This window comes from Haliaeetus albicilla, chromosome 7, assembly GCF_947461875.1.
Source record: "Haliaeetus albicilla chromosome 7, bHalAlb1.1, whole genome shotgun sequence".
NCBI lineage: Eukaryota > Metazoa > Chordata > Aves > Accipitriformes > Accipitridae > Haliaeetus > Haliaeetus albicilla.
Window position 1 is genome coordinate 18,048,838 of NC_091489.1, and position 23,452 is coordinate 18,072,289.

The 23,452-nt window shown below is 39.2% G+C and overlaps 2 protein-coding genes across 3 annotated transcripts in view; one reads left to right on the forward strand and one right to left on the reverse strand.

Moving 5' to 3' along the window:
• Nucleotides 1-253: 253 nt before the first annotated feature.
• Nucleotides 254-5,870, reverse strand: DYNLT1 (dynein light chain Tctex-type 1). Its single transcript, XM_069787128.1, has 5 exons — nucleotides 5,721-5,870; nucleotides 2,605-2,646; nucleotides 1,268-1,391; nucleotides 972-1,049; nucleotides 254-675 (listed from the first exon to the last, which is right to left on the reverse strand). Exons 1-5 carry the CDS (start codon nucleotides 5,745-5,747, stop codon nucleotides 605-607), a joined length of 342 nt encoding a protein of 113 aa, XP_069643229.1. The 5' UTR covers nucleotides 5,748-5,870; the 3' UTR covers nucleotides 254-604.
• Nucleotides 5,871-6,076: 206 nt separating this feature from the next.
• Nucleotides 6,077-23,452, forward strand: part of SYTL3 (synaptotagmin like 3) — a 44,554-nt gene continuing 27,178 nt past the window's right edge. The window contains exons 1-7 of one of the 2 annotated variants that reach the window (XM_069787130.1): nucleotides 6,077-7,321; nucleotides 8,214-8,270; nucleotides 12,715-13,290; nucleotides 14,674-14,889; nucleotides 18,651-18,715; nucleotides 21,303-21,354; nucleotides 22,719-22,785. In XM_069787130.1, coding sequence (XP_069643231.1) covers nucleotides 13,181-13,290; nucleotides 14,674-14,889; nucleotides 18,651-18,715; nucleotides 21,303-21,354; nucleotides 22,719-22,785 — 510 coding nt within the window. In that variant the 5' untranslated portion in view covers nucleotides 6,077-7,321; nucleotides 8,214-8,270; nucleotides 12,715-13,180. Of the gene's footprint in view, nucleotides 7,322-8,213; nucleotides 8,271-8,319; nucleotides 8,715-12,714; nucleotides 13,291-14,673; nucleotides 14,890-18,650; nucleotides 18,716-21,302; nucleotides 21,355-22,718; nucleotides 22,792-23,452 lie in introns of those variants that run through there. The other variant, XM_069787129.1, reaches the window with a different exon arrangement.

Consider the following 23,452-nt stretch of genomic DNA (forward strand, 5'->3'; position numbering starts at 1 on the left):
CAATGAACACAGTTATTTCCACGCCCTAAATACCATGCAAGCAGATTAAACAAGTCCCAAATATGCAGCCAAGTTACTTTCTGATAAGCATCATCTCATTTTCTTGCAATTTTGTAGTGACTTTGGCAAAATTATGGAAGTGCTTTGTATTCTGGTATGTACCTCAACTACCTTGAAGAGAATTAAAATAATTGGAACTTTTTTTTTTCCTTAAATAACAAGAGAGTTAAGTTTAAATGAGTCACACCAATGGTTATGAATTTGAATAATTTAATGCTAACCAAGAGTACAAAGTGTGAAAGTCGGTGTCTCATTTATATTGGTCTTAAAAAAGAAATCTAGAGGAAGTGTTTACACTGCAGCAGATTTCAGTATTAGCACCTTGAAGAGAAGTTCTTGAAGTGTTAAGACAGTATGGCAACACTGGTACGGTACTAAGTACAAACATAAAACATGTAACAGCATGTTTTCACATTTCTACATTTGAAAAAAGTTACTTAAAAAGTACATTAAAAACAGAAGTTGTTCAGTGTATTCACAGTTTGAGTAGAGATGGAATCAAGTGCTGGAGTAGAAAAGAGAAGGATGAATGATTTCAAGGCAATTATATTGCAAGTCCAAAGGCACTGACAATACAGTACATAGTCTTATTCTCCCATCTCACAGTGCAGGTTCCTACAAATACAAAAAAGGGTTTCAGCGAGAGAAGAAAGTTACAGAGTTTAAATGCATGTCCTTATATGCATGTTTGTAATCGTTTACATTAAGAATCTTAAGAATGAAGCTTTCACAACAGCTAAGCATTTCATGTATAGCAGAGTTAGCATCACAGCCAAATGGAAAAAATACCAAACTGTATGCTATTACTCCAAAACCACAGCACTTTGCAAAAAAGAAAAGTATGCTGCCTAGTCTCAAGGGGACTTGCATTAAAGTTGCAAGCTGAAAAATGCAACAGTTCTGTTCCTTACCATCACTGGAGTTGTCCCAGAAGCAAGAGCTTGCTGTATGTAGCCCAGCACCATTCTTTTGCATAATCACACAGGTCACTGTTAGTCAGTAGAGAAGCTTTTATTAATTTATCACTAATGTTAATTACATTTAGCTACATTTTTGCTTAGCACAGTACATACATACACACATATGCATATATACATGCTTATGAGTAGTTTACAGACATGGTTCTTGCTAAGATCTTCCCCCACCCCCTACCCATCAGTGCACTTGGCTGTACCAGCTTTAACAGAAAAGAGACAGTTGAGCTCACCAATATACTTGAAAGGCTTCCCCAGCTTTGTGAGTTGGCTTAGCGTTTGTTCCACCACACTTGTTGTCCACTGGTTCACTTTGCTGTGCTGGTAGGCATTGCCACCTATCGCACTTTCTATGGCCTATTGGCGACAAACACGTAAAATAAGCTGCACTGTTATCAATCTACAAGGCACCCATTCCAACATGGAACACTAAAGATGAGACCCCATACCCACAGAAAAAATCCTAAATACTGCTTGTCCGTACAGATTGTCAGAAGTCTTTTCAACTACTAGAAAACTTGCAGGTCAGAGTTTGAGCTAGGCATAAGGGAAATTATCATAGATTCCATCCTCTCTTCATTTTGTGGTATTTCGATTATTTGTAATTCCTGTCCCAATGTCCTGAAGCCAGAGTTATGAAAAGCATCTTGCATTTAAACAGTCCCAAAGAGACTGAAAAAATGCACACAACAACGGCTCATTCACACATATTCTTCTATGGAAATGATCCTCAGATTTTTCAGCAGAATCATTTTTGGGAAACGAAACCTCAAATCAAAACAAAAGACCCATGTAGTTGGTGATTACTAACAGAGCAGAAGCCTTCAGCCAAATAATCCATTTTACTTATGAGGATGGTTTCTGCTTTAAGATACAAATAAAAGTACATTAAAGCTGCATGTTTTTCACTGATACATTTTTTTCCTCACAGAAATTGTTTAAAACATAACCACAAAATTATTTCAGATTCAGAAGAGACAGAAGCATGTATTAAAGCATGTGTATTTAATTTACAGAGTCTGACCAAAACAGTTGTTTTGCAACAAGAAAAAGATTTGGCTTGTTTACAAGAGGAATTCTGGACACAGAACCCAAACCCCTTAGGAAATTTTCTAGACAGGAAATTCATGTTTCTTAGCAACTAGAATAGTGCAATCATTTCAAACAAGAACTCGTTTTGGAGGAAAAGCATCTCAAAAGAACACAGTAACATGCATATGCAGACAGCCTATAAAAAAAACCTGTATTACTGAAACAAAATCTATCTCTATAAGGTTTAACATTGAAACATCCCCCTAGAAATTCTGATAGGGATACACTGCAACCAAAGAAGAGCATATGAAATTATTTTAATTATCTTTTGGATTTGTAATACATATCACAACTAAAGCTAGGTGTCATTTCCACTTAAAGTATGCACATTGGTTAAATCAACAATTATCTACAGTTTGATAGCAACCTGTCTAGAAATCCATTACATATCAGTTATCAGATTTTCTTGAATGCCTTTTAGCACACAGCATACAACATACTATACTTCCACACCAATAAAATGAAAAAGTTAGTTTACCTCTTTAATGATGCTACTGACTTCATCAACAACAAAGGAAGTCTACAAAAAAAGCAGAATGTTCAATAATCAGTGGACACATTCTTCTGTTTACAGTTCAAGCTTTGTTAAGAACATGCACTAGAAGCTTAATTTATGTTTGTCAGATTTCTTGCAAGGCAGAAGATACCGAGTCTTCCTTTATTTATTCATATGTACTCTGACTCCCCGAACTCAGTCAAGTTAACATTCTTAGCAAAGTAATGAAAACTAACAGATAAACTAATATTGGCTGGCCTTTTGAGTCAAAGTTTTAAATGCTTTCAAGTTAAAATTTGAAAAAAATTAATATGTATAGCACTTCTGTACATATATATTCTCATTTTACGATAAGCATTAACGTCCACAATTCACAGTGGGGTTGCAGAGATAACTTCAGTGTGCAGACACTGCTTACGGTTAAAAGAAACCAACATCTCCAAGGCACTGATGTGGACAAAACATCAATTCACAGCTGTCACGACAATCTTAGCTGGGGATAAGAAGAATACTGCCCCTTGGAAACCAAAAGGGAAATCTAGCTGGCTGGACTTCCCACCACCTTCATCCTTCTCTCAGGCTCTGGGGAGTAGAGATTAAGCATGTGGAATGGGGACAGAGAAAGCCCCAATATTTTACTAATCTTAAAACTACTACTCATTTACTTGTATGGTTAGTATATTTTCCTGTTTTAGTCCCTCAGCTATTGCTGTCTCCCATGTAAGGTGGTTAAAACAAGCTACCACCGCTGCAGGGGCATCCTGCCACCCCCCCCAGCCGTTTGAGCAGCCTGGGAATGCCAACCAGTGAGATCCTGCTAACCGGTGGGATCCCGCACAGCACGGCAGCAAGCCAGGCACTGCATTTTTACTACTGGCATCTCACAGCCTCGCCTCACAAACCAAAAGAAAGGAACCAGACAAAAGAAATGTACACAGCAGCAAACTAATTAATTTCAGAAGACTGAATAAGGATTTAAAAATTAACCTAATCAAGCATATGTTGACTGAGTTTTCACTGGGAAATCTGCCAGCTTCTCCAGCTGGCAACCATGAAAAACCACATAATTCAGGTGTTCAAGCAGGACATAGTTATACCTGCTCAGGAGAATTTGAACATTATATTCATAAACCCTTGGTCAGAAGGTGAACAGTCTAGCCAGCTTCAATTATATGTGACATTGAGAGACATGTGAGCAGCTGACTGTTCGCTGTGACAGAAGAAACAGCACACCCCAGGAGACAGACAGGCAGTGCCTTTGCCGTAACTATTCAGAGGCACCAACTTGCTCATACACTTCAACATTTGTAAAAGCTTTTATGTGCTGTGGCAAACTGGCTTTTATTTTCAGCTTCTTGACTTTGATTTAATTTTAATATCCCCCATTTGTTTTCATGGTATTAAATTTTACAGTGCTTACATTTTAAGGTGCACCAGTGTATTTAACCAAATAAGAGCTACAATTATCAAAATACTCTTTCCCACAGAGCATAAGTTAAGAATACGCATGCCAGACATGCTGGCAGACATCAAGCATGCTGCCAGGCAAAATGATAAACCATATACAGTTTTTTCTTCATAAAGTCTAGATCTCTGCTCAGAAATGCCTTTGAATGAGCACAAACAGTTCACCAAAGTAAACTGAATTCAATTCAACCCCTGTTCTCAAAGGTATTTAGATACCTAATTTGTACTGAAACAAGTGGGAAAGAGCCATAGATAGATTTGAGAATTTGGTTCTGGAGTTGCTGTTACTTCTTGACTTTCTTCATTTTTTGGGATGACAGCGTATATGGGTTTAGATGCACAACAAAATAGAACATAAAGTTCTGATATCCAGCTTTGTGGTTTATGGGGTATAACTGAGCTGCCAAATAATGCAACACTACTACTTCATCTTTTAATAGGATGATATAAACCCTTTTTGTATCAAAAAGGGAAAAAAAATTCAGGAGCTTTATGATTTCCCTGTACTACCCCTCTGGCACAAGGAAAGCAGACACAATGTTTCCAATACCGTTTTTAAAACAGGTGCTGCCAGGCAACAAATGGAAACAGCAGAGCAGTATTATTTTCTAGTAATTCTGAAGATGCTTTTGAAAACAGCTATAAGAATGATGTTCGAGTATGTTAATTATATATTTTTTTTATTTCCTGTAACTGTATTACATAGGCCAGGCCCGGCAATCAGGACAAGGATTTAAGGATAGCACAAGCTGGACACACCTTCACTCCTCACACTGCTTTGCTATTGTCTAACCAAGTCACCATACAGCTGTTTAAGAACAATGCAGCAAATTGTCGCAGCTCAGAAAAACCGTCCCCCTCCAGGAGCAACACTTGCTGGGGAGTCATTTAGCACGATAAAGACCAAGACCCTTTATCTATCCGACTTTGTATCTCCGTTAACGGGGTGTAATGTCTCATTAGTGCGCCTGTAACATGCAGACTATCTGCGTGAACCCTTCTTTCCGCATAAAAATAGGTTATTCGAGCCTTCCACTGATCTAAACCGTACCAGCAAACCTTCTACCACAGCACACTGCTTCATCCTGCCGGTGAAGCCAGAAGCCGCGATACCCCTCGAGCATTTTCTCCAAGTGATGTGCAGCGGCAGCTTTCGGGAGAGGAGCAGGCATGGGTCGACGCCAGGCAAGAGGAGCCCAGCGGACACCCCAAATGCAGACAGGGGACTGGCCTGCCGGTCCGGCCGGTAACCAGAGCTGCTCACAGCGCCAGAGAGACGGAGAGCTCCCGGGACGGCTCCGGCCGGCCTGGGGAGAGGCGGGGGGGGGGGGGGGGGGTGGGGAGCAGCAGCCCCGGGCGGCAGGAACAAAGGCTAGGCCTGTCTCCCGCCGTTGCCCAGGACGCGCGGCTCGGAGACACGGCCGATCCCCGGCGTCACCCCGGGGGAGGGCAGCAGGGGGTCGGGGGGCTGCCAACGGCCCCGGGATCGCCCGCGGGAGACCGAGGGGGGGGAGGTCCGGGGCGGACAGGTATCACCCAAGACGCCGGCCCTGAAAGGAGAAGCTGGGCGCAGCCCCGCAGCTGCCTTCCTCCTGCCCCCCGCGCCGCCCCGGTCCGGTCCGGTCCGTTACCTCCTCCCCCGACTGGAAGTCGTCCATCTTCCCGGTGGAGCCCCTCACGCCGCAACCGACACCCCGGCACCGCCCCCTCACCACTGCGCCCCACGCGCCGGCCGCTGCTCGCAGTGCGCCTGCGCCTCCGCCTCCCCGCCCGCGCCGGGCCACGGAGCCCGAGGCGCTTGCGCAGTGCTGCCCGCGGGGCCCGACCCCCGGCGTCCGTCGGCGCTCTACGCCTGCGCGCCTCGCGCCCGTCTCCGCTTGGGTTCCGTGCGCCTGCGCGCTCCTGCACCGTCCCGTCCCACCCCCCGCTTCCCGCCGCTCTCCTTACGCCTGCGCAATGCGTTCTCCGCGTCTCGGATGTGTAGCAACGGGGAGGGACTCGGCCTGCCCAGCGCCCTCCAAGATGGCGGCGTTTCCATAGCGACAGCGCGGAGGTGCCTGGCCGGGACCTCGGCGGGGTGATGAGGCCGCCATGGCGTTGCCAAACGCCCCAAAGCCAGGGAGAGGGAGAAGACTGTTTGCACCAGTTGTGTTTTTCATACAGATAGCTTGCCATTTGTGTTCAGTGGGCGTGCCTGCGGAGAGCTGGAGCCGAGAGGTCCCTCCCTGGGCAGGAGGATCAGCATCTTGTTTCTGGAAACAGAGCTTGGAAAGTTGACCTGAGTGTGTCATGTATGCCCAGAAACTGAAGAAAACATGGAAAGACATGAAGAATATGTGCATTCTCACAGCATCTACATAATTGGATGCCATTAGTTTTAGCAGCCAGAATAAGAATCTAGACAAAGGGCACACTTTTCACAGTTTATGGGGTTTGTGTGTGTGTGCATGTAGTGTTTACAGATTGCCTCAATTACTGATGATACCAACATCTGAGAGTGGAAGATGCTGTTCAGGTTCAGAGTGGCCTGGATGAACTGGAGAAATAGTCTGAAGGAAGGAGAAAATAACTTACTGGGGGCAAGTGCAAAGGCCTATAGTGAGGCAGGAATAACCAGCTCTATAAATGCAGACAGAGCAGGACCAGCTCACTCGGTAGCCATTCCATAGACAAGAGAGTAGGGGGTTGTATTAGGTACTATTTACCTCAATTTGTCATATGGTGCTGTTAAAAAAAGGAGACGCCATACTGTGACGTGTAAACAGACGTATAGCTTGCAGGACATGGGAAGCAGCTTTCCTGTTGCACTCTGCAATAAGACCCCACAAGGAATATTGTGTCCAGTTTTAGGTGTTGTATTTCAAGAAGTTTGAAGGAGTTACAGCCTCAGGGCCCGAGTGTGCCAACAAACCTCAGCTGCCCTGATCAGCCTCAGCTGTGGCCTCTACCCCTGTGTCCTCTGCTCCAGGCCTGTCTCTGGTGGACCTCGGCCCTACATTTTGACCTTTGTCTCCAGTCCCGTATCAGGCCCTGCCTCCTGTTTCTCCTGAAGAAGAAGACCCTGACCAGTCACCTCGCTTTGGGATGGTGTGGGCAGCCTGTGGGCAGCACCCACTCTGCCTGCGCCCTGCTGGGATACGGCAGGACTGTGGCTGGCTGCTGAGCTTGCCCTCGTCCCCTCTCTGAGGCCTGCGCTCACTGCTCCCACCAGCCAGAAAGCAGAGGCAAAAAAGTGAGGACTATGGGAAGGCTGAACAAGTGGTGCTTGTTTAGACAGAAGAATAAAAGGCTATAACTTGGTTATATTCTTAGCATGTATAAAATACTGCAGTAGTTTTCCATGTCCAGGGGAGAGGGAAAAATACAATGAGTTAAAACTGTAGCAATTAAGGCTTTGGTTAAGTATTAGGGGAAAGCTAGTGGTAGGGCTATTGTTCATCTGACTGCATTTGTGATACTATGTATCTGTCACTGTGGGTAGTTACAATCCTCAGGTTATTTCTTGTCTTTCATTTAGTTAAAGTTTTGCCTGAAATGAAGGCCCAAATCATCCAAACATTCTTTGCTGAGCATAACTCTGTGCCTCGCTAACAGTTGCTTTGTCTTTAGTGATACAGTTGAAGATAATTAAACTTGACATACACAGGTGGATATGTTTGATCCTATTTAACTTAATGAGGTTATAAAATTGCAGGCTGTTTAATTTTGCCATGTGAATAGAGTTGCAGGGCTTTGTTTAATTTTAACTGAAAATAATATTTCTTAAAACACCCAAAACACTAAGAAGGGCTTCTGCATTGTATGTACAGTTTATCTGGTAGAGCCAGGAACAAGAAAGGAGATCGACCTCCAAGAACAGCCTCTCTTCTTTTCCAGAGTTTGAAATAATTTGGATGTGATTTTGAATTTCATTACTCACACTTGGTTCTGTAATAGTCTGAATTGGTATAGCCAATCCAAATAATATTTTAACTTTTAGTAGTTATCTGAGATCAGATTTCTAGTTGTGAGGTAAAATAATGTTATTCTTTTTGCAGGTGCATAAAAAATGAATTCTTTTGAACTTCTGCCTATACCAATTGCTTTGTCATTCAGACCTGAATAGAAAACTATTTTGTTTCCAGGAAAGAGCTGTTTACCATACAAGCAGAGTTTTCTGTGTGAGTCCTGGGGACATTGAGGTTAGTAGTAGTTTCACATCTATAGTATCAGAAAAAGAAATGATGTAGAACTCAAAGCCACTTCTCTTCCTGTGTGTGGCTTGAAGACTGAGCATATTTTGATGATATCAGTCAGCTTTTGTAGTGTCTTGTGCCAAGTCTCTTTTTAATGTTAGAAAAATGAGTAACTTCTCTTTGATTGCTAGTTGCTGTTGCTGGTAACAAAACCAGAGACTTGGCAAAAGCTGTTGTAACTGTAGAGCTCTTTGCTGAATGCATTTGCTTTTAGCTGTTTCGGGGATGCTCCTCTGTACGTATGTCAGTCTAATTTCGGTGCCCAAAGGAAGGAAAGGGGGTGGAGAACAGCCACCAGTTTTCTTTAAGGAAAGATAAATAATAAGAGTGCTACTCATCTCTTAAAAGCAGTTTACTTCCACGCATCTTTCTTTGATGGCTGCTGAAAAGGTAAGGACATCGTTTTAATCTATTCTATATGACATTGCACAGGGGGATGCATTTTTACTTACTGGGATGGTGTTTTTTCAACTGCAAAGATTTAATGGAAAGACCATAATGGGAACTTAAGTGTTTGTGTTATTTTGGTTTGGTTTTTTTACTTGAAGTGCTGGGATGGGATGTTATTAAAATCCCAAGACATAACTTTAGTAAAACATTATCAAAGAACTTGTAAGTAATTTGCATGTGCGTGTGTGCGAGGATGTGAAAATTAAACTGTTGCAGCCAGGTAGCATGAAATAACACTTGTAATTTTCTTAACTAAGAATAAATTTATGTGATTGGCCTTTGCAGAATAGAAAATAGCCACAAATTACAGTGGCTTTTGTGGTTGTTTTTACTCTGAACCTTCTTAATCTGTGTCCTAGCTACTGATGTATTACATCCATCTTCTGGGTTAATGCATGAAGTAATACAATTATCTCAAGTCAATGAAGGCTGTGACTTTAGAAGATCAGTTTATTTATACTTATTTAATTGTCATTATTTTGCTAATGCTTAAGGATCTGAAAGAGATCACCAATACATTACATGCAAAATTGCTTTGAGAAAAAGCTTGCTAAGTCAGGCATTTCTAAGTTCAAAAACTTAAAAAATTAAGCTACCTTTTTGCAAACTTAATCTTGTCTTAGGTAGGCCTTTTGATTGACCTTCAGTGACATAACTACATACTATTTTAGCCTGATATTAAAAAAAAAAAAAAAAAAAGGCATGGTCTTCTCAGATGGCACTGTGTGCATGCATGTCTCCCTCTCCTAAGCCGTGACCAGGTTGGTTGTCCCATCTCCTTTATGATGGCTTTGAGACTTCACATGATATTTTCAAAAAGCTGCTGATCCATCTGCAAGCTGCCTGACACAGGATTATTTAAAATGATTCTTAAACAAAATATTTTATGTGGGCTTTGTGCTGAAGAGGGAGAAGTGTCATGGTATTTACTAAAAAGGTTGCTGTTGCTTTTGGGTTTACATAGAAGATGCTTGGCTTTGAGGTTAGCTGGCTGTGTAAAACAGCTAGCTAGCTGGTTTCAGTGGGTAAACATGAAAGGAGGGCATCTGTAAAGGTTTTTAAGATTGTTTTTTCCTGTCAAGGAGGCTCATTACTGAAAACACAACTTCTTTATTACTGCCAAAAAACTAATCTAATGCAGATGGCTTCGGTGTTAGAAAAGCTCTTCTTTTACAATGGTAGAGAGATTTTTTCAGTCCAATTTGAACACCTCTGTGAAATGATTATGAGTTCAAGTCTGTTGTGGGGCACAAGGATTATCTCCCATTTGGGGGGATATAATTATTTATTCTTAAAGCTACCTCATCCGTAAGCTAGATTGAGTTATCTTTGAATGTGCAAGAAAAATTAACGGAACATGACAATTGTCAGAGCTTAAACCTTCATGAAGATTTAAAAAAAAAACTCAAACAACTAACTGTAGGAATGTCCATGTGCAATATTGATAGAGCTGCTGTCTACATGCTGTGTTTTAAGTTTTATTCTCTGCAGCGTGTGATGGTCTTGGCCAGCAGTGAGAATGCCACAGTGGCTTTTTCCCTCCCACCATAGTGCAGATACTGTAGGACATAGGGCTCCTGGCACTTGGGTCTGCAGTAAGTTTGTTGTGTTGTTTGGTGCCAGAAGATGATCCTAGTCTCTCCATCCTGGTCCCTGTTGGCAGTCCACTGCTGGAGTTAAATTCCGTGCTTGTGATTTATCACTGTGAATAGGGTATGAAGTGCAGCAGTAGACCAAGTGGTTTTGATGATGGTGTTTGATGATGGGCTGAGGTTGGAATGCTTTTCTGAAGAATCCTGCCCTGGCTAGGGGGAATAGTTGTGAGCAAGACAAAGTGGAAACAGGGGAGGCTCCAAGCTGTTCCTTCTCTCACACCATTTAAATTTGTGCAAGCTTGAATAGCTGAAAACATTTTTTTTTTAAAAGTTCATATGCATCTCTAAATAAGAATCTGTATGCCCTCAATATTTTTCATACACTAAGATGTCATCTGAAACCCATTTCCCAAACCAGGTTTGAAATATGGAAAACTTTGTGCTCTTTCTGTGAAAAAGAAAGGTAGCCCTTTTTTTAAAGAATGTGAAGGAGGTATCAAATAGCAACTATTTCTGTGCTTGCTTAACTGCAGATGTTGTTCTTGGTAACTGTTTTACCGTGGCACATTCTTAACAGCTCTGTAAGACATTCATATATTTTCATTAAGATCACTAGGGTGGTTTTATTGGAGCCACCTAATAGTGACTATCATGAATTTGCTAGCTTTTACTGATGCTTCAGCAGGATTTTCTGATGACGTTGTAGATTCGCTAGCCATTGGAAATCCTAGGAGCTTATAGAAAACGTAACTTAAGCTGTAATGGATGTTTTGGTATCCTGTATAGTGCAGAGGTCCCCAAGTTTGTACTGACTGCTTTTCAGATTGTATTGACTTAAATGGAGTTGAAAGCTCTAAATGTGCTCATCAATCCTGGGAGGTATTCTTGAGGTAAAAGATGAAAGCAAGTGAAAGATGCAGGGGCCTTTGAAAATTACATATATTGTGTTAAAAAATTGCTCAGGCTTTTTATGTTTCAACTGAGTAATTTCCTGTGAAATTGCAGTTGGTAAGGAAATAGAATATGATTATGCCTATCTCTGTTTCTTTTATTTGCACAGGAAACCAATCTTTTTTTTTTTCCTTTGTTAACACTGCTTCTGTGAAATGCTTTGTCCTTTTGGTGTCTGTTGAACGGTTTCACGAAAAATTATAAAAGAATGGAATGCATACTGTTTATAAATACAAATTATCACCTCCTGCTTTTTTTTTTGTGGGAAATTAAGTAACTTAATTGGGGCAAACTGTATGTAAAGTAATTCCCTGCACTGACAAAAATACATTGTGACTATATATCTGAAGTTTTGGTGTTTTTTTTCTTTTTTAAACTTAAAACTCACAGTATTTTAAAATAATGATGCAGCAATGCAGATAGTTGGTCAGATTGTCAGCTGACGTCCATCAGTGAAGCATCAGTAACTGCTTTGGAAAAGTGTGACCCTTCTGTCCTAGCGTCTAGAATTTCTGCCTAGAGCCTGACTGTATTTATTTAGCTTAGATTAAGTTTGAAACGTTAAACCAGTTTTCATATACACATCTTTAATATTTGGTGTACCATAAGTGGAACTGCCTTACATTTCTTGTAATACACACTAGACAATAGACAGTAGTATTAAAACTGAATATGTTGTGTAAGTTGAATTAGATTGAATAATCAGTTTCTTTCTCTACTTCGCTGCAAAGTATATTAAAATTATTTTCTATTTTAGTGGGAGTTTTACAAAAGTGAGGTCACAGAATATATCCAAAATACAGTTGTGATTCTTTTTTAATTTTATACTTCTCATATATTTGTACATTAACAGCATCAGTTTGGGGCCAAAATCATTAGTGCACTGAGGTGGAAATAATACATATCTTAACTCTTTAGTGTTTGTGTGTATTAACAAAGATAATAGCATTATTGGGTATTAAACTGTTTATCTAGACTTAACAGATATAGGTAATTGATAGAAGTGACTCTTAGAGGGTGTCTTTCCCTCTTTCCTCTTAGGCTTGTGATGTTTTGTCTTTTCAGTAAGATGAGATTAGAAGGGGGCATCTTTGTCTCAACCAGTATGACTTTTCCAGTCACGGGGCCTGTAGGCCTGTGTTGAAAACTAACTTAAGCTTCTTTATTGGTTGTTTTATGTTGACTGTATAAAAAATGTGAAGGTACATGACTGAGTGTTAATGGACAATATGGTGAGATTGTCTGAAAAATGAGACTGTCTTAAAACCTATCCTGCATCTGCATTAGTGCATGAAAGGTCTGCATATAGCAAAATGTGGTCTTCACATACTATTTGAAATGTCTTGCAGAGGTGAGGAGAAGAGATAATAACATGTATTCTTTTTTTTCCCTAGGTCCAGAAATCTCAAATCTACAAGACCAAATAAAAAAACCCCCAGCATTCCCCCCAGTCCTTTACTCCATCTCTTGGTGAATTCTCCCTCCATCTGGTGACAGTTAAAGCCCTATCTAGGACCTTGCTGCAAGCTTTCATCTCTTTTGGAACCACTCTCAGCAAAAAAAAGAAAAAAGAAAAGAACAAGGAGTTTTTTCATGTGAGAAGGACAAGACTGTTGTGACCTTGCTAACTGTTCATATTCCCTGGGTAGCAGAGACACTTAAATGATGATGTGTGTGAAGACAGACACGGTTATTTTTCTCTTCGGGGTATGACACAGTAAACGTATCACCAATCAAGTAAGAGCGCAGGCACTTAGTAAACACTCAGACTGCATTATACTCTATAACGTAGTATCCATCGTTCTGGATGTAGTAGAACCATAGGACAGTAGTCTACAAAATAAGTGAAGTTTGGGGAAAATGGCCTGTGAATTTAATCTAAACTTCCTTAAGGAATTGGAACGAGAGGCTGTTCTAGAAGTCCTGTACCGTGACCAGATGGTGAGAAAAACAGAGGAGGAAAGAATAAGGTATCTGCCGTTCCCCTATTCCTGTATTTCTGTTCCTTTTTTCTCAGAAGTACTCTTCTTCTTCTTTGCTGTCCTTCCAAATGTCTTCCTTTTTTAACTTCTTGATAGCTAATGGCTTTTTATTCTTTGGGAAAACTAAGGGTTATCCAGAGCCTCTTGGATTCGCCATACTATTGACTACTCTACCATAAAGACGAGCAAATACTGTTCAGTGAATAATCTATTGGATGAATTTTGCTTCTAGCCTTCATGGAAAGCTCAGTTGCTGCCTGTATTTTTCCTATGGCACTCTCATCATGTTTCTATGTGTGTCTATATAGTCCTGGTAACACAAAACATGTTCACATCTTTGGCTGGCTTATTTAACTTATGTTGTGGCAAGACTGGAGTTGAGAATCATTGGATACCTGCTCATTGTGCTGAATCCATTGTTGTCCCTTCTCGCATACAACCGGTAGCAAGTGCACCACACTGTCTCAGAGGTTGTTACAAGTGTCAATAGGTATCATTGATTAGGAGAAGGATTCTATTTAATTATTTCACACTATGCAAGCATCTCAGTTGTGAAGGATAAGGGGTAATCTTCCAACATTTTATTTGCTTTATATCAGGGCTAGGGCAAGGATTTCCCTGCAGTTTGTACCCTGCTTTGTCACATTGCATCCCCACGTAAAACAGGGTATTCATGTTGCTAAGTTAGAAATTTTTAGTCTCTTACATGTAGAAACTCAAACTTTGCTTACGGCAAACATTTATGTAAGTATTACTGGACATATTAAATGATTGTGGAAAGTAAGTAAAGGCTTATAAAGAAAGTCTGAACTGGTTAGAAAATCCCTGACAACCATTGATGATGTAGCTAATAAAAACGTAGATCTTGATTATTGGTACGTGTAAAGGAAGCAAAGTTAATGAAAGGGAGAGGTTTTGATATTTTTGTCTGATGTATTCTTTATTTAACTTTTAGATGATGCATTTGTTATGATTATTTTTACTTGATGGAAGATTTGATTCTTGGATAAATATGATAAAAAACACAATCAAATGAAAGGGAGCACCATTTAGTCTCAGTTTTTGTATGTGAATACACAATCACTTACACACTTTCAGTGCCCTGCCCTGAGCCTGCATAACTGACATGAACAGAACCCCGTTTATACTAGACTACTCTGTATGCGCAGCTGTGGCATATACCGTCATAGTGCAAAAATGCTGTGTGTAGACACCTTCAGACAGTGTTCAGTTGAGGTCAGACTTGAGAGCATATCTCCCACTAGTAATGCTATTGCACAATCGGGATATTAGGGGTATTAGCTTGTGACTTACATGGGGTTTTTCGTCTATTTAAAATTTTTTTTTTTTTTTTTTAACCTGGGGCATTAGGAAACTGAAACTGCAGCTGCAGCAGCTTCAATGGAAAGGGGCAAGGAATGTAAACCATGAATACCAGGAGAGATCTTGTGCTCGCTGTCAGAAATCACTTGGGTTATTGATGAACAGAGGTGCAGTATGCAATGGGTGCAGTCATCGAGTGTGCTCCGAATGCCGTGTTTGCCTGAATCCCTGCCTTTGGAAATGCACCGTTTGTTATGCTCATGGGTAAGAAGTTTTACTGGTTTGGATAAGTGCTGGTTTACACTGGTTATCCAGTGCATGCACACTGGTTTTGTGTGTATCTGTTGCTTTAAACAATTAATGAAACAAAGCCTCTGGTGGAATGAAAATGTTGGATGAAGTCCTGGTAGCAGTGAAATTGATGGGAATTTTGTGTTATACTTCATGTAGTCAGGATTTCCCTTCCTGTAGTTAGCAGAATGGATCTTCAGGGTAGGCCAAAGTAATATGACAAAGATGGTAACGGCAAAGCATGGGAATAGTTGTTAGTTTCTGAACTGCAGATACAACTCCTTCCCCTGACTCAATACTGAACCAGGGCATCATAACAAGTTGCTGAAGTTGCTGTGTTTTGGTATAGTATTTTGCTGTAGTATAGCCAATTTCTCAATGATTTCCTAATCTTGATTTTTTTTTTTTTGCCTCATACTACAGGAGTGAGGAACCTGGATTGATGAACAATTTGAAGTCATGTTTTATATAAATTTAAAACTGAGAAAGCATTAATAACATTATCAGGAATTGTTTAAATGTGGTCAGAAATCCATATCTGTTTACCTTGAATTAGTTTTTTTTTTTTCCTTTTACTATGTCACCTTGGTTTTGTTTTCCAGGAAACAATCTTTTACTGTATTGGTACAATTTTTATATCAAAATACTTCATCATAGTTTATTCTATTCATCAGAATCTTTCTAAACCAAATGGTTTAGCTATATTTCCACCTTTGATGAAAAGTAATATTATGTAGGCAAAGAAAGATAGTTTTGGAAATGAATCAACAGCTGTGCTGGATGATATATATCCCTGTACAAAGGGTGGGGATTTGGATGAAATTTTACTTGATGCCAACACAAGATTAATGCATTACTTTACTCCCTCTTAAGATGCCGAAATGAGATTTAAATAATGCCTGGGAAATGTAAGGCAAGGTATTGGTCTTAAGCTAAGTGAATTTCTACTACTAGTTTGAAGTAATTTTCTATAGTTTGGAAGAGACTATAAACTGTCACTAAAAAGATGTTCTCTGAATCCTCAGTTTATTTTGCAGCTTATACATAAATAGGCAGATTAGTTTAATCTATATTTGATACAAAGCAGTTACTAGATTTTGGTGCACATATTTCACTATATGTGCGTCACGCTATATGCACTAAAAGGAAAGGTTAAAAAGTTAACTTTCCGTATCCTCCTCTAGATACCTTCCTCTACTTCTTCTTTTAAATTGACTTCCAGTTATTTGGTGGCCACAGTGGAAATCCCCTATAGAGAGCAGCTAGTTGTTAAGCTGCCTTATATAGTGCTGCACAACCTTAATTATTTCATAAGCTTGTCCAGATATTTAATGGTAAAACCAGGAAAGCATTATTTAAATGAATTAAAAGGCATTTTTACTTTTCCTTGAGGAAATTACTTTTTTTTTTGTCTTGCTAATATAGAGGAATTATTTAGCTGTCATAGAAATTCTCTTTATAGCAAACAGACAGCACATTTGATCTTGTTTAGTCACAATGCAAAGTCCATTAAAATCAGTCAGACTTCGGTTGCCTTCAGTGAGCTTTACATCAAGACTACAAATCTTGAGAAGGGTAGGGAGTGCAGTAGTGTGGTAAATACTACTCAGTGCTTTTTGTTTACCCTGGTGAGGGAAAAATAGGATGACTAAGAAGCATGAGAGCTGATTTTCAAGTCCTGAGCAACTGTAATTTTGAGTCTTGGTTACCGCTAGAGTATTTTTTCCTGAACAAAATGTTATCAGCAGCAGCAGCACTACTGATACACTCTCCTAGACACTAGGGTCATGTTTGTAATGAACATGCTTAAATGCCTCAGTGAAAGTGCATGCAGGGATAGGTGAATGTTCGTTGTTTACAAAATAAGAAATTTAAAAGGCCTTGTGGACTGACAAAGTTTGTATCTTTCACCTGGAAGAGCCATCACTTATGTGAATGGAGTTGGTATAGTGTGTTTTATTGTTTTTTGTTTTTTTTTTAAAAGGAATCCTGTCTTCTAGAAGTCTAGAAAGACATTTACTTTGAAGGAGTGTAGTCTGTTTTACCTGACAAGGATAGTTTTTTATCAGCTTAATTGTCACACTTTTAGTCATAGCTTAGCTTAATACACTCTTTAGCCTAAAAAAAAAAAAAAAAGGGTATTTCTAGATCTGTTTTCATCCTGTAAGTGGCCTAATTATCACATGAGCCTGTGCAGAACTGGAGATTAAACTCTGGGAAGATAACCATGGGTAGTGGGAAGAACATAAAAGGAAGGCTGGAGATGAGAATGGAGGCACTACCAATGCAGAGGCCTTGAAGATCTAGTGCAGCTAGAGATTTCAGACATTTATTAGTTAATAGATCTCCATCCAAAGTAAATAAGTATCCTGTCTCAAAGTTATTTTAACCTCATTTTCAAACTAATCTGTATTCAGTTACACACAAGGATCCAGGGTTAGGCATGAAAATAAATAGTACAGTCTACACAGGTAGTGAATTTTTTTAATATTCTGCATTGCTACTTACAAAGGTGTATTTTAAATGCCTGAAATGCTTTAAAATCAAGCCGCAGAAAGAACAAACAGCATCCTACCTGTAGTTTGTCTATTTTAACACAGAGTAAGGTGAGGTGTGAAATGGCAGACCCAGGGATTTTGTTGCCTGGCCTTTGGTGGATATCACTATAGCTCTCGTGTTTAGAGATTTTGCTTTCTTAAGGAGGCAAGCTCTACAAGAATTTACTGTCTGTATGTTGTTGCCAATTTCAAGCAAATTTGGCAGAGGGGATGGGTAATAGAGATTAATTTCCTAGAAGGAAAATGAACTGCTGGGTAGAGAAGAAAGTTTAGCGGTGCCTGCACTGAGGAAATTTTTGCAGTGGGACTTCATCCTATAATAAGCATCAGAAAATCCACAAGGAACAGAGATATTTTATATGCCCTAAAAATTAGTAAGGTATTTAGATGAGAATTTGGAACCTGAAGACTCCAGAGAATCCTCTCCTCAGTTAAAAATTCTTTTTGTCTCTTTAATAATGGATGAGTTCAGATTGAAGACTTCATCTAAGTCAGTTGGAGACAACAAAATGCAAGAGTCAAATCTGCTGAAAATCTGCTCTTGACAGAGCTATTTAATCTGATACCATTTTGTACTTGTTAATCATTACTTTTCTGATCCTGTGATCCTGATGCCTGTGTATGACTGACATCATTGGCGTTAGTCTCCACAAAATGGAGAGAGATGGGCCATGAAGTCATCACACCATCAGGGTTGTGGAGCTGAGTGCTCCCTGGTAGCCATCCCAAGTTCTGCTTGGGAGCGTGTCCGCTATCATGACTTTCCTCACTCCTCAGACTAGGCTGCAACTGTAAGCAGTCAGCATACCAGTCAGTGGAAGTGCCTGGGCTGTATTGCAAGTTGGTTGCATAGACTGGAGTGGACCCAGGACTCCTGGCTTCAGAGCAATGCCTAGAACAGTATGTATTGCTTTCCATGGGTAGTCCTATGTAGTGAAAAGGAAAAGAAAAAAAATGGAAAGGAGGAATCCTTTGTTTGCAGACCCACAGCAAAATCAGTCAATGGAGCGAGCAGTCATGAAATCTTAGTTTTATGGTAGGATTAAGAAAGATTGTTGGATTGTTAAATAGTTATCAAACATTTAACAAAAGTTAAATGTTACATTTAACATTTTATCAAACAAAGAAATGCACTTTGGAAAATGTTGATTTAAATGTCTTTTTCTTGTTTTTCAGAGATGTGAAAGTAAAGGCTGGTGAATGGTTCTTTGAGGAACGAGCGAAGAAATATCCAGGTGAAGGTAATCATTGGAACAGACCATAAACTGCTGTGTAATGTGTAGTCCTTACCTAAGCGAAACACAGAATGTAGTCTGCCACTGTATTTAATGTTTTTTCTGCTTGGTGAGAGATTTTTGAGAAATTATCATGCATTGCATCTGTCTACGCACTAAATAAAACATGAGCACAAACTAGCAGAATGCATTTTAAAGTATAATTTATTTTGTGTGAGTAATAAGGATAAGAAAATTGCTGGCCATATCAATTTGAATTAATGAGTGTGGAAGACTTCTAAGAAATACAGTGACATGAAATAAATATAGAAATGTTAAAATATATGCACAGGAAGGAAATGATCTTGCATCCATTGTTTGTCAAAGTTAAAACTCAATTGTTTTCCCTGAGAAAGTTCTAAAGCTTAAAGAAATGACAGAATAGAATAAAGAAAAACATATATAGCTATAAATCAACAGAGAGCTGAAGACTTACTGTTTCTTTACTTTCAGCTAGCTGTGCCATTACTTACTGTTCAGTCTTTTCAGTGCACTTAGAAATACAAAGCCCTAAAAGAAATTTTAGAGCATGTGGATGGATTGCTCTATAGGGAATGTATTTTGCCAGCCAAGAGGCTGTTAGTCTTCATTTTCACCTACAATGACTAATGAGGTGGAGAGGATTTCCTTCCTTGAAGCGCCACTTTAGATAGGCAACTATTTCACTTTGTGCCTGGCTGTAGCTAAACGTTACAGTTTCACTTCCAGTATCTGCATCACATCTAGATTTAAGAGTAGCTGGTAAAAAGGAAGGCAGTGGGCCGTAAGTATCTCTCGGGAAACTTGAATAGGAAGAAGTTTATAAACGGAAGAATGTAATTGGGCAAATTTTCAGTAGTAGGTATTCACGAAAGACAGCAGGTAGCATATTAGGAAACTGAACTACAGTTCCTGCTAAAACAATTAATTTAAAATTTGAAAGATTTAACTGAATTCCATTCTAGCTAACACAGTTTCTGATTTTAACAATCAGCTGGTAATTTTAACAATCTCTCTTAGTTATTGGAAAATGCTATGTTGTTCTTAGAGACTAAATCTGATGTTGCAAGGTACTGACTGTCCCTCTTTCCAGTAAAATAAATGAGTTCTCACCTTGTATTATCAAAACTTTGTGGGTACTTGAAGCTTTTTGCTTAGTTAGTCTACAGTAATACTGTTGAAGTCACAAAGATCTAAGAATATACAGAGGATAAGCCTGCAGGGAGAAATATGTTTTATTTAGTTCCTTTGATTAGACCAACTGATATAATTAAAGGGGTTAAAAAGTGGCAAACTTTGAAACACAGCAGCTGTAGTAGTTATATATCCTTCAAGCCTGGAGAGGCAGTGCCCTCTTTTGGTTTGAAAATACAACACAAGTGAAGTATTCACTGGAAAATAACTGAAAAAATACATGTTACAGTGAAGTTTTCTCATGTTGCAGAATAAAAAAAAAAAAGCAGTTACATCAGTATGCTTTTTATTAATTTTGTGTAGCTTCTACCTAAAGAATAAAAATCATATTTTCATAAAAGTGGTAGATTGCCTTTACTGACTAATAAATTAAAAATTAAAGAAATCATTTAATGCTGCAATAAATCAAGATACCAAATATTACTTATTAATAACAGAGCATTAAGTCTGGAGTTCTGATTGAAATTTGTATTATCAATAAATTGATTATTATTTCTACCACCACCGAGGTCTACTACTTTAATGTAAATAATACGTTGTAATTAATGACATCTTCAGTAAAGCATGGATCACATGCTGCTTTCTGTATTAGGAATGATTAGTGATAAAGCAACTCCAGATATTTTCAGTTGGCCACTTGTTACGTGCATTAGCCCTTCTTTCTGTTTGCGATTACTCAGGAGCAAACTACGTTTTTATGAGTCTTCATTGTTCGTGCCCGATGGAGCATTTGCTCCTTGGTGTTTTTTACATCATGTGGTTGCTCACATGAGGAACATGTCATGGTTGCTATTTCCCCACAGGGATGGCCTTAGCAAAGGGGTTTGCTCATGTTTGTGAGCTAGTCATTCACTTTCGTGATTGTTCAGGTCTCTAGTAGAAATGAAAAGAATTTTTCGTAAGATGCAAGAGATGTCCATATGCCTACTCTTGTACACATTTTCAAGCTTTCCATAGTGTTTGAGTTTTATGGTTGAAGTGTGCTTTAGTGCAGTGGGCCTGTGTGCTACCTGCCTCCTGGATGTCAGGAGGCTGAGAGCACTCAGCAGTCTGTAGGAATGGGCCTGTTAGCATCTGTACATGATTGTCCTCAGCATTTGTGAAGAGCTGGTCTGAACGTGTCACCTGCGAGAGGTGAAGGTGAAATCATGATACAGTTTGTGATACAGGAGAAACTTGCATGTTGCTTGGCATGTATGCTGGTACGTCAGGTGGGGGTTGATGTCACTCCTGACTTGCATGTGCATGAGTTTCTGTAAATACAGGCCGGTTCCTGAAAGACACTGATTTTAAAAAGTATTATACAGGCATTAGTAACTGTGGTTGATGCTAAATAATCTTTAGGTGGTTTTTTGTTGGGTTTTTTTTTTCTCCTTCACAGGCAGACATGAAACAGTTGGTGCAAAGCTCTTGAAATCTTATCAGAAACTGAGGTAAGACTCATAAAAGGACAAATGGTTCTAGGACACTGAGAATTTGTATAGACAATATATTGTATGTTATAATCCAGCCAGCAGTTTGTATTTTTTTATTTTGAAAACCAAATTTCATTACTTTTGGAGTACAAATGATAAAAGCATAGAAAAATTGCCACTTTTATCTGTCAGCAATCCATAGAAAGGGTCTCAAGTACAAAAGAGAGTACTATGTTTAGCATAATAGTGTCTTACTTGAAATGAAGGGATGTGCATTTTTGTTTTGCTTAATTTTTTGCATAGCTCTTTACACCGTTATCTTTCAAATTTACATGCTACTTTTAAATTATCAGAGATGAAAATTATTTACTAGGTATAATAGCAATAGCATCATTATTTGTTCAATGGGAGATATTGCTGATTTGGTAGCTTTAGAATAAATAGTAGACAAGAAGCTCTGTATTCAGTAAGACGCATCCACTTACAAAATTAAAACAAGTAAAAAATCCTGAATAAATACACTGAATAAATACTTTGGCTAGAGGCCTAAGCATGACCATACTTAAATTATTACTAGTGATATATAATGAAATAACAGTCTACTTAAATTATATTGTATAAAAGAAACCCTCTTCCTTAAAAAAAAAAAAGGTAAAATAAGATACAAAGAGATGGCCTCAATTTTGTGATAATATCTGGTGAGGCATAGCTGTGTAAGACAGAAACTTATAGTCAGCTAGATATGATCCTAACCAGGGCTGCATAAGGACTTGCTTTTACCTAGATGCGGTAAAAGAGAATCAAAAAGGAAGTTCACCTGCAGCCTTTAGGGTCCGTGATTGTGCCATGATAACAGAATCAGTCAGGTAACAGTCAGATTTTTTTTTTTTCACAGATGGGGGCTATTTACAACAGATGAAATGGCTGGAATGCTGTAAAAGGGCTCTAACAGCTTTGAGCCCAGGCAAGGAAGGATCTTTTTAGTATTGTAAATAAAGACAACTGTTTTCTGAAAACATCTCTGAAACAGAGATGGTATGGGTTACATAGGAATTGTGTTTTAACTGGGGACATAGATTGTAATACTGCCAACCATATAGAAGGCTAGGCAGCCTGTCCTAAATTAGGTCTTCCTGATTGTTTTAAATTAATAATTCTACCTAGAGCAGCCCAAGATTGAGAAGATAGAAGAGTAGTCTTAATTCTTACAAACAGGCAATAAGCCTGTGCTGCAACTCTTAAAGGCACAAGATCTCAAGCCAGATCTTTAGATTGCAGGAAAGGCAGATAATAAAGATACTGTGCAAGAACATGGTTTATTTATCCATCTATTAGCATAATATATTAATTGTTGCACTGTTTATTGTGTCTTAAATTTCCAGTAAAATTTCCGTTGTACCTCCTACTCCACCTCCTTTCACAGAATCCACAGCAGGAAGCAACCTGACGGTAAATGTACATATCTGCAAAATACACATATACATGGACCTCTTAGGGTGTCATTCATGTGAAAAGGCCAGCCACAGAAATGCAGTAAATAGCAACTTCTGTAGCATCATATTGCAATAAAAATGCTGCCTTATGTTCCTTTGTAATTTTTTTTATGCTGCATTGGTAGTAGGAGAGAAAGGTCAGAGTCTATTATGAGGGATGTGTTCAATTAGTTTTCACTTTTTCAGGGAAGTGATTAACTGCTGTACTTGGCACTAAAATACTGCACCTGGTTTTTGATGCCTCACTACAGAAAGGCTGGACTGAGATCTCCTGAGCTCCCCTCCAGCCTGAAGGATCCCATGATCCTATGATATTCAATAGTCATTTATAAAGCAATCATTCCATCTGTTACTTTCGTTACTGAGTGAAAAACAGTGAATTTGATGGTTGCCTTGCATTACAGTTTCTAGTGGACAGAATAGTAGGACATGAATCAGAACTCATCAAAATTGCACTAAATTACTATTTCAGTTAATTTTGCACTGGGTCCTCAGGCCTTGGTTTTGAAGCCCATTGCAATCCTGTAAACATTGTAATATGTGCTCACCTGGAGTTTGATGAAAACTCTTTGATTCAGAGGCACAGGAGCATCTGTAATAGATAGGACTTTCCTACTTGAAGT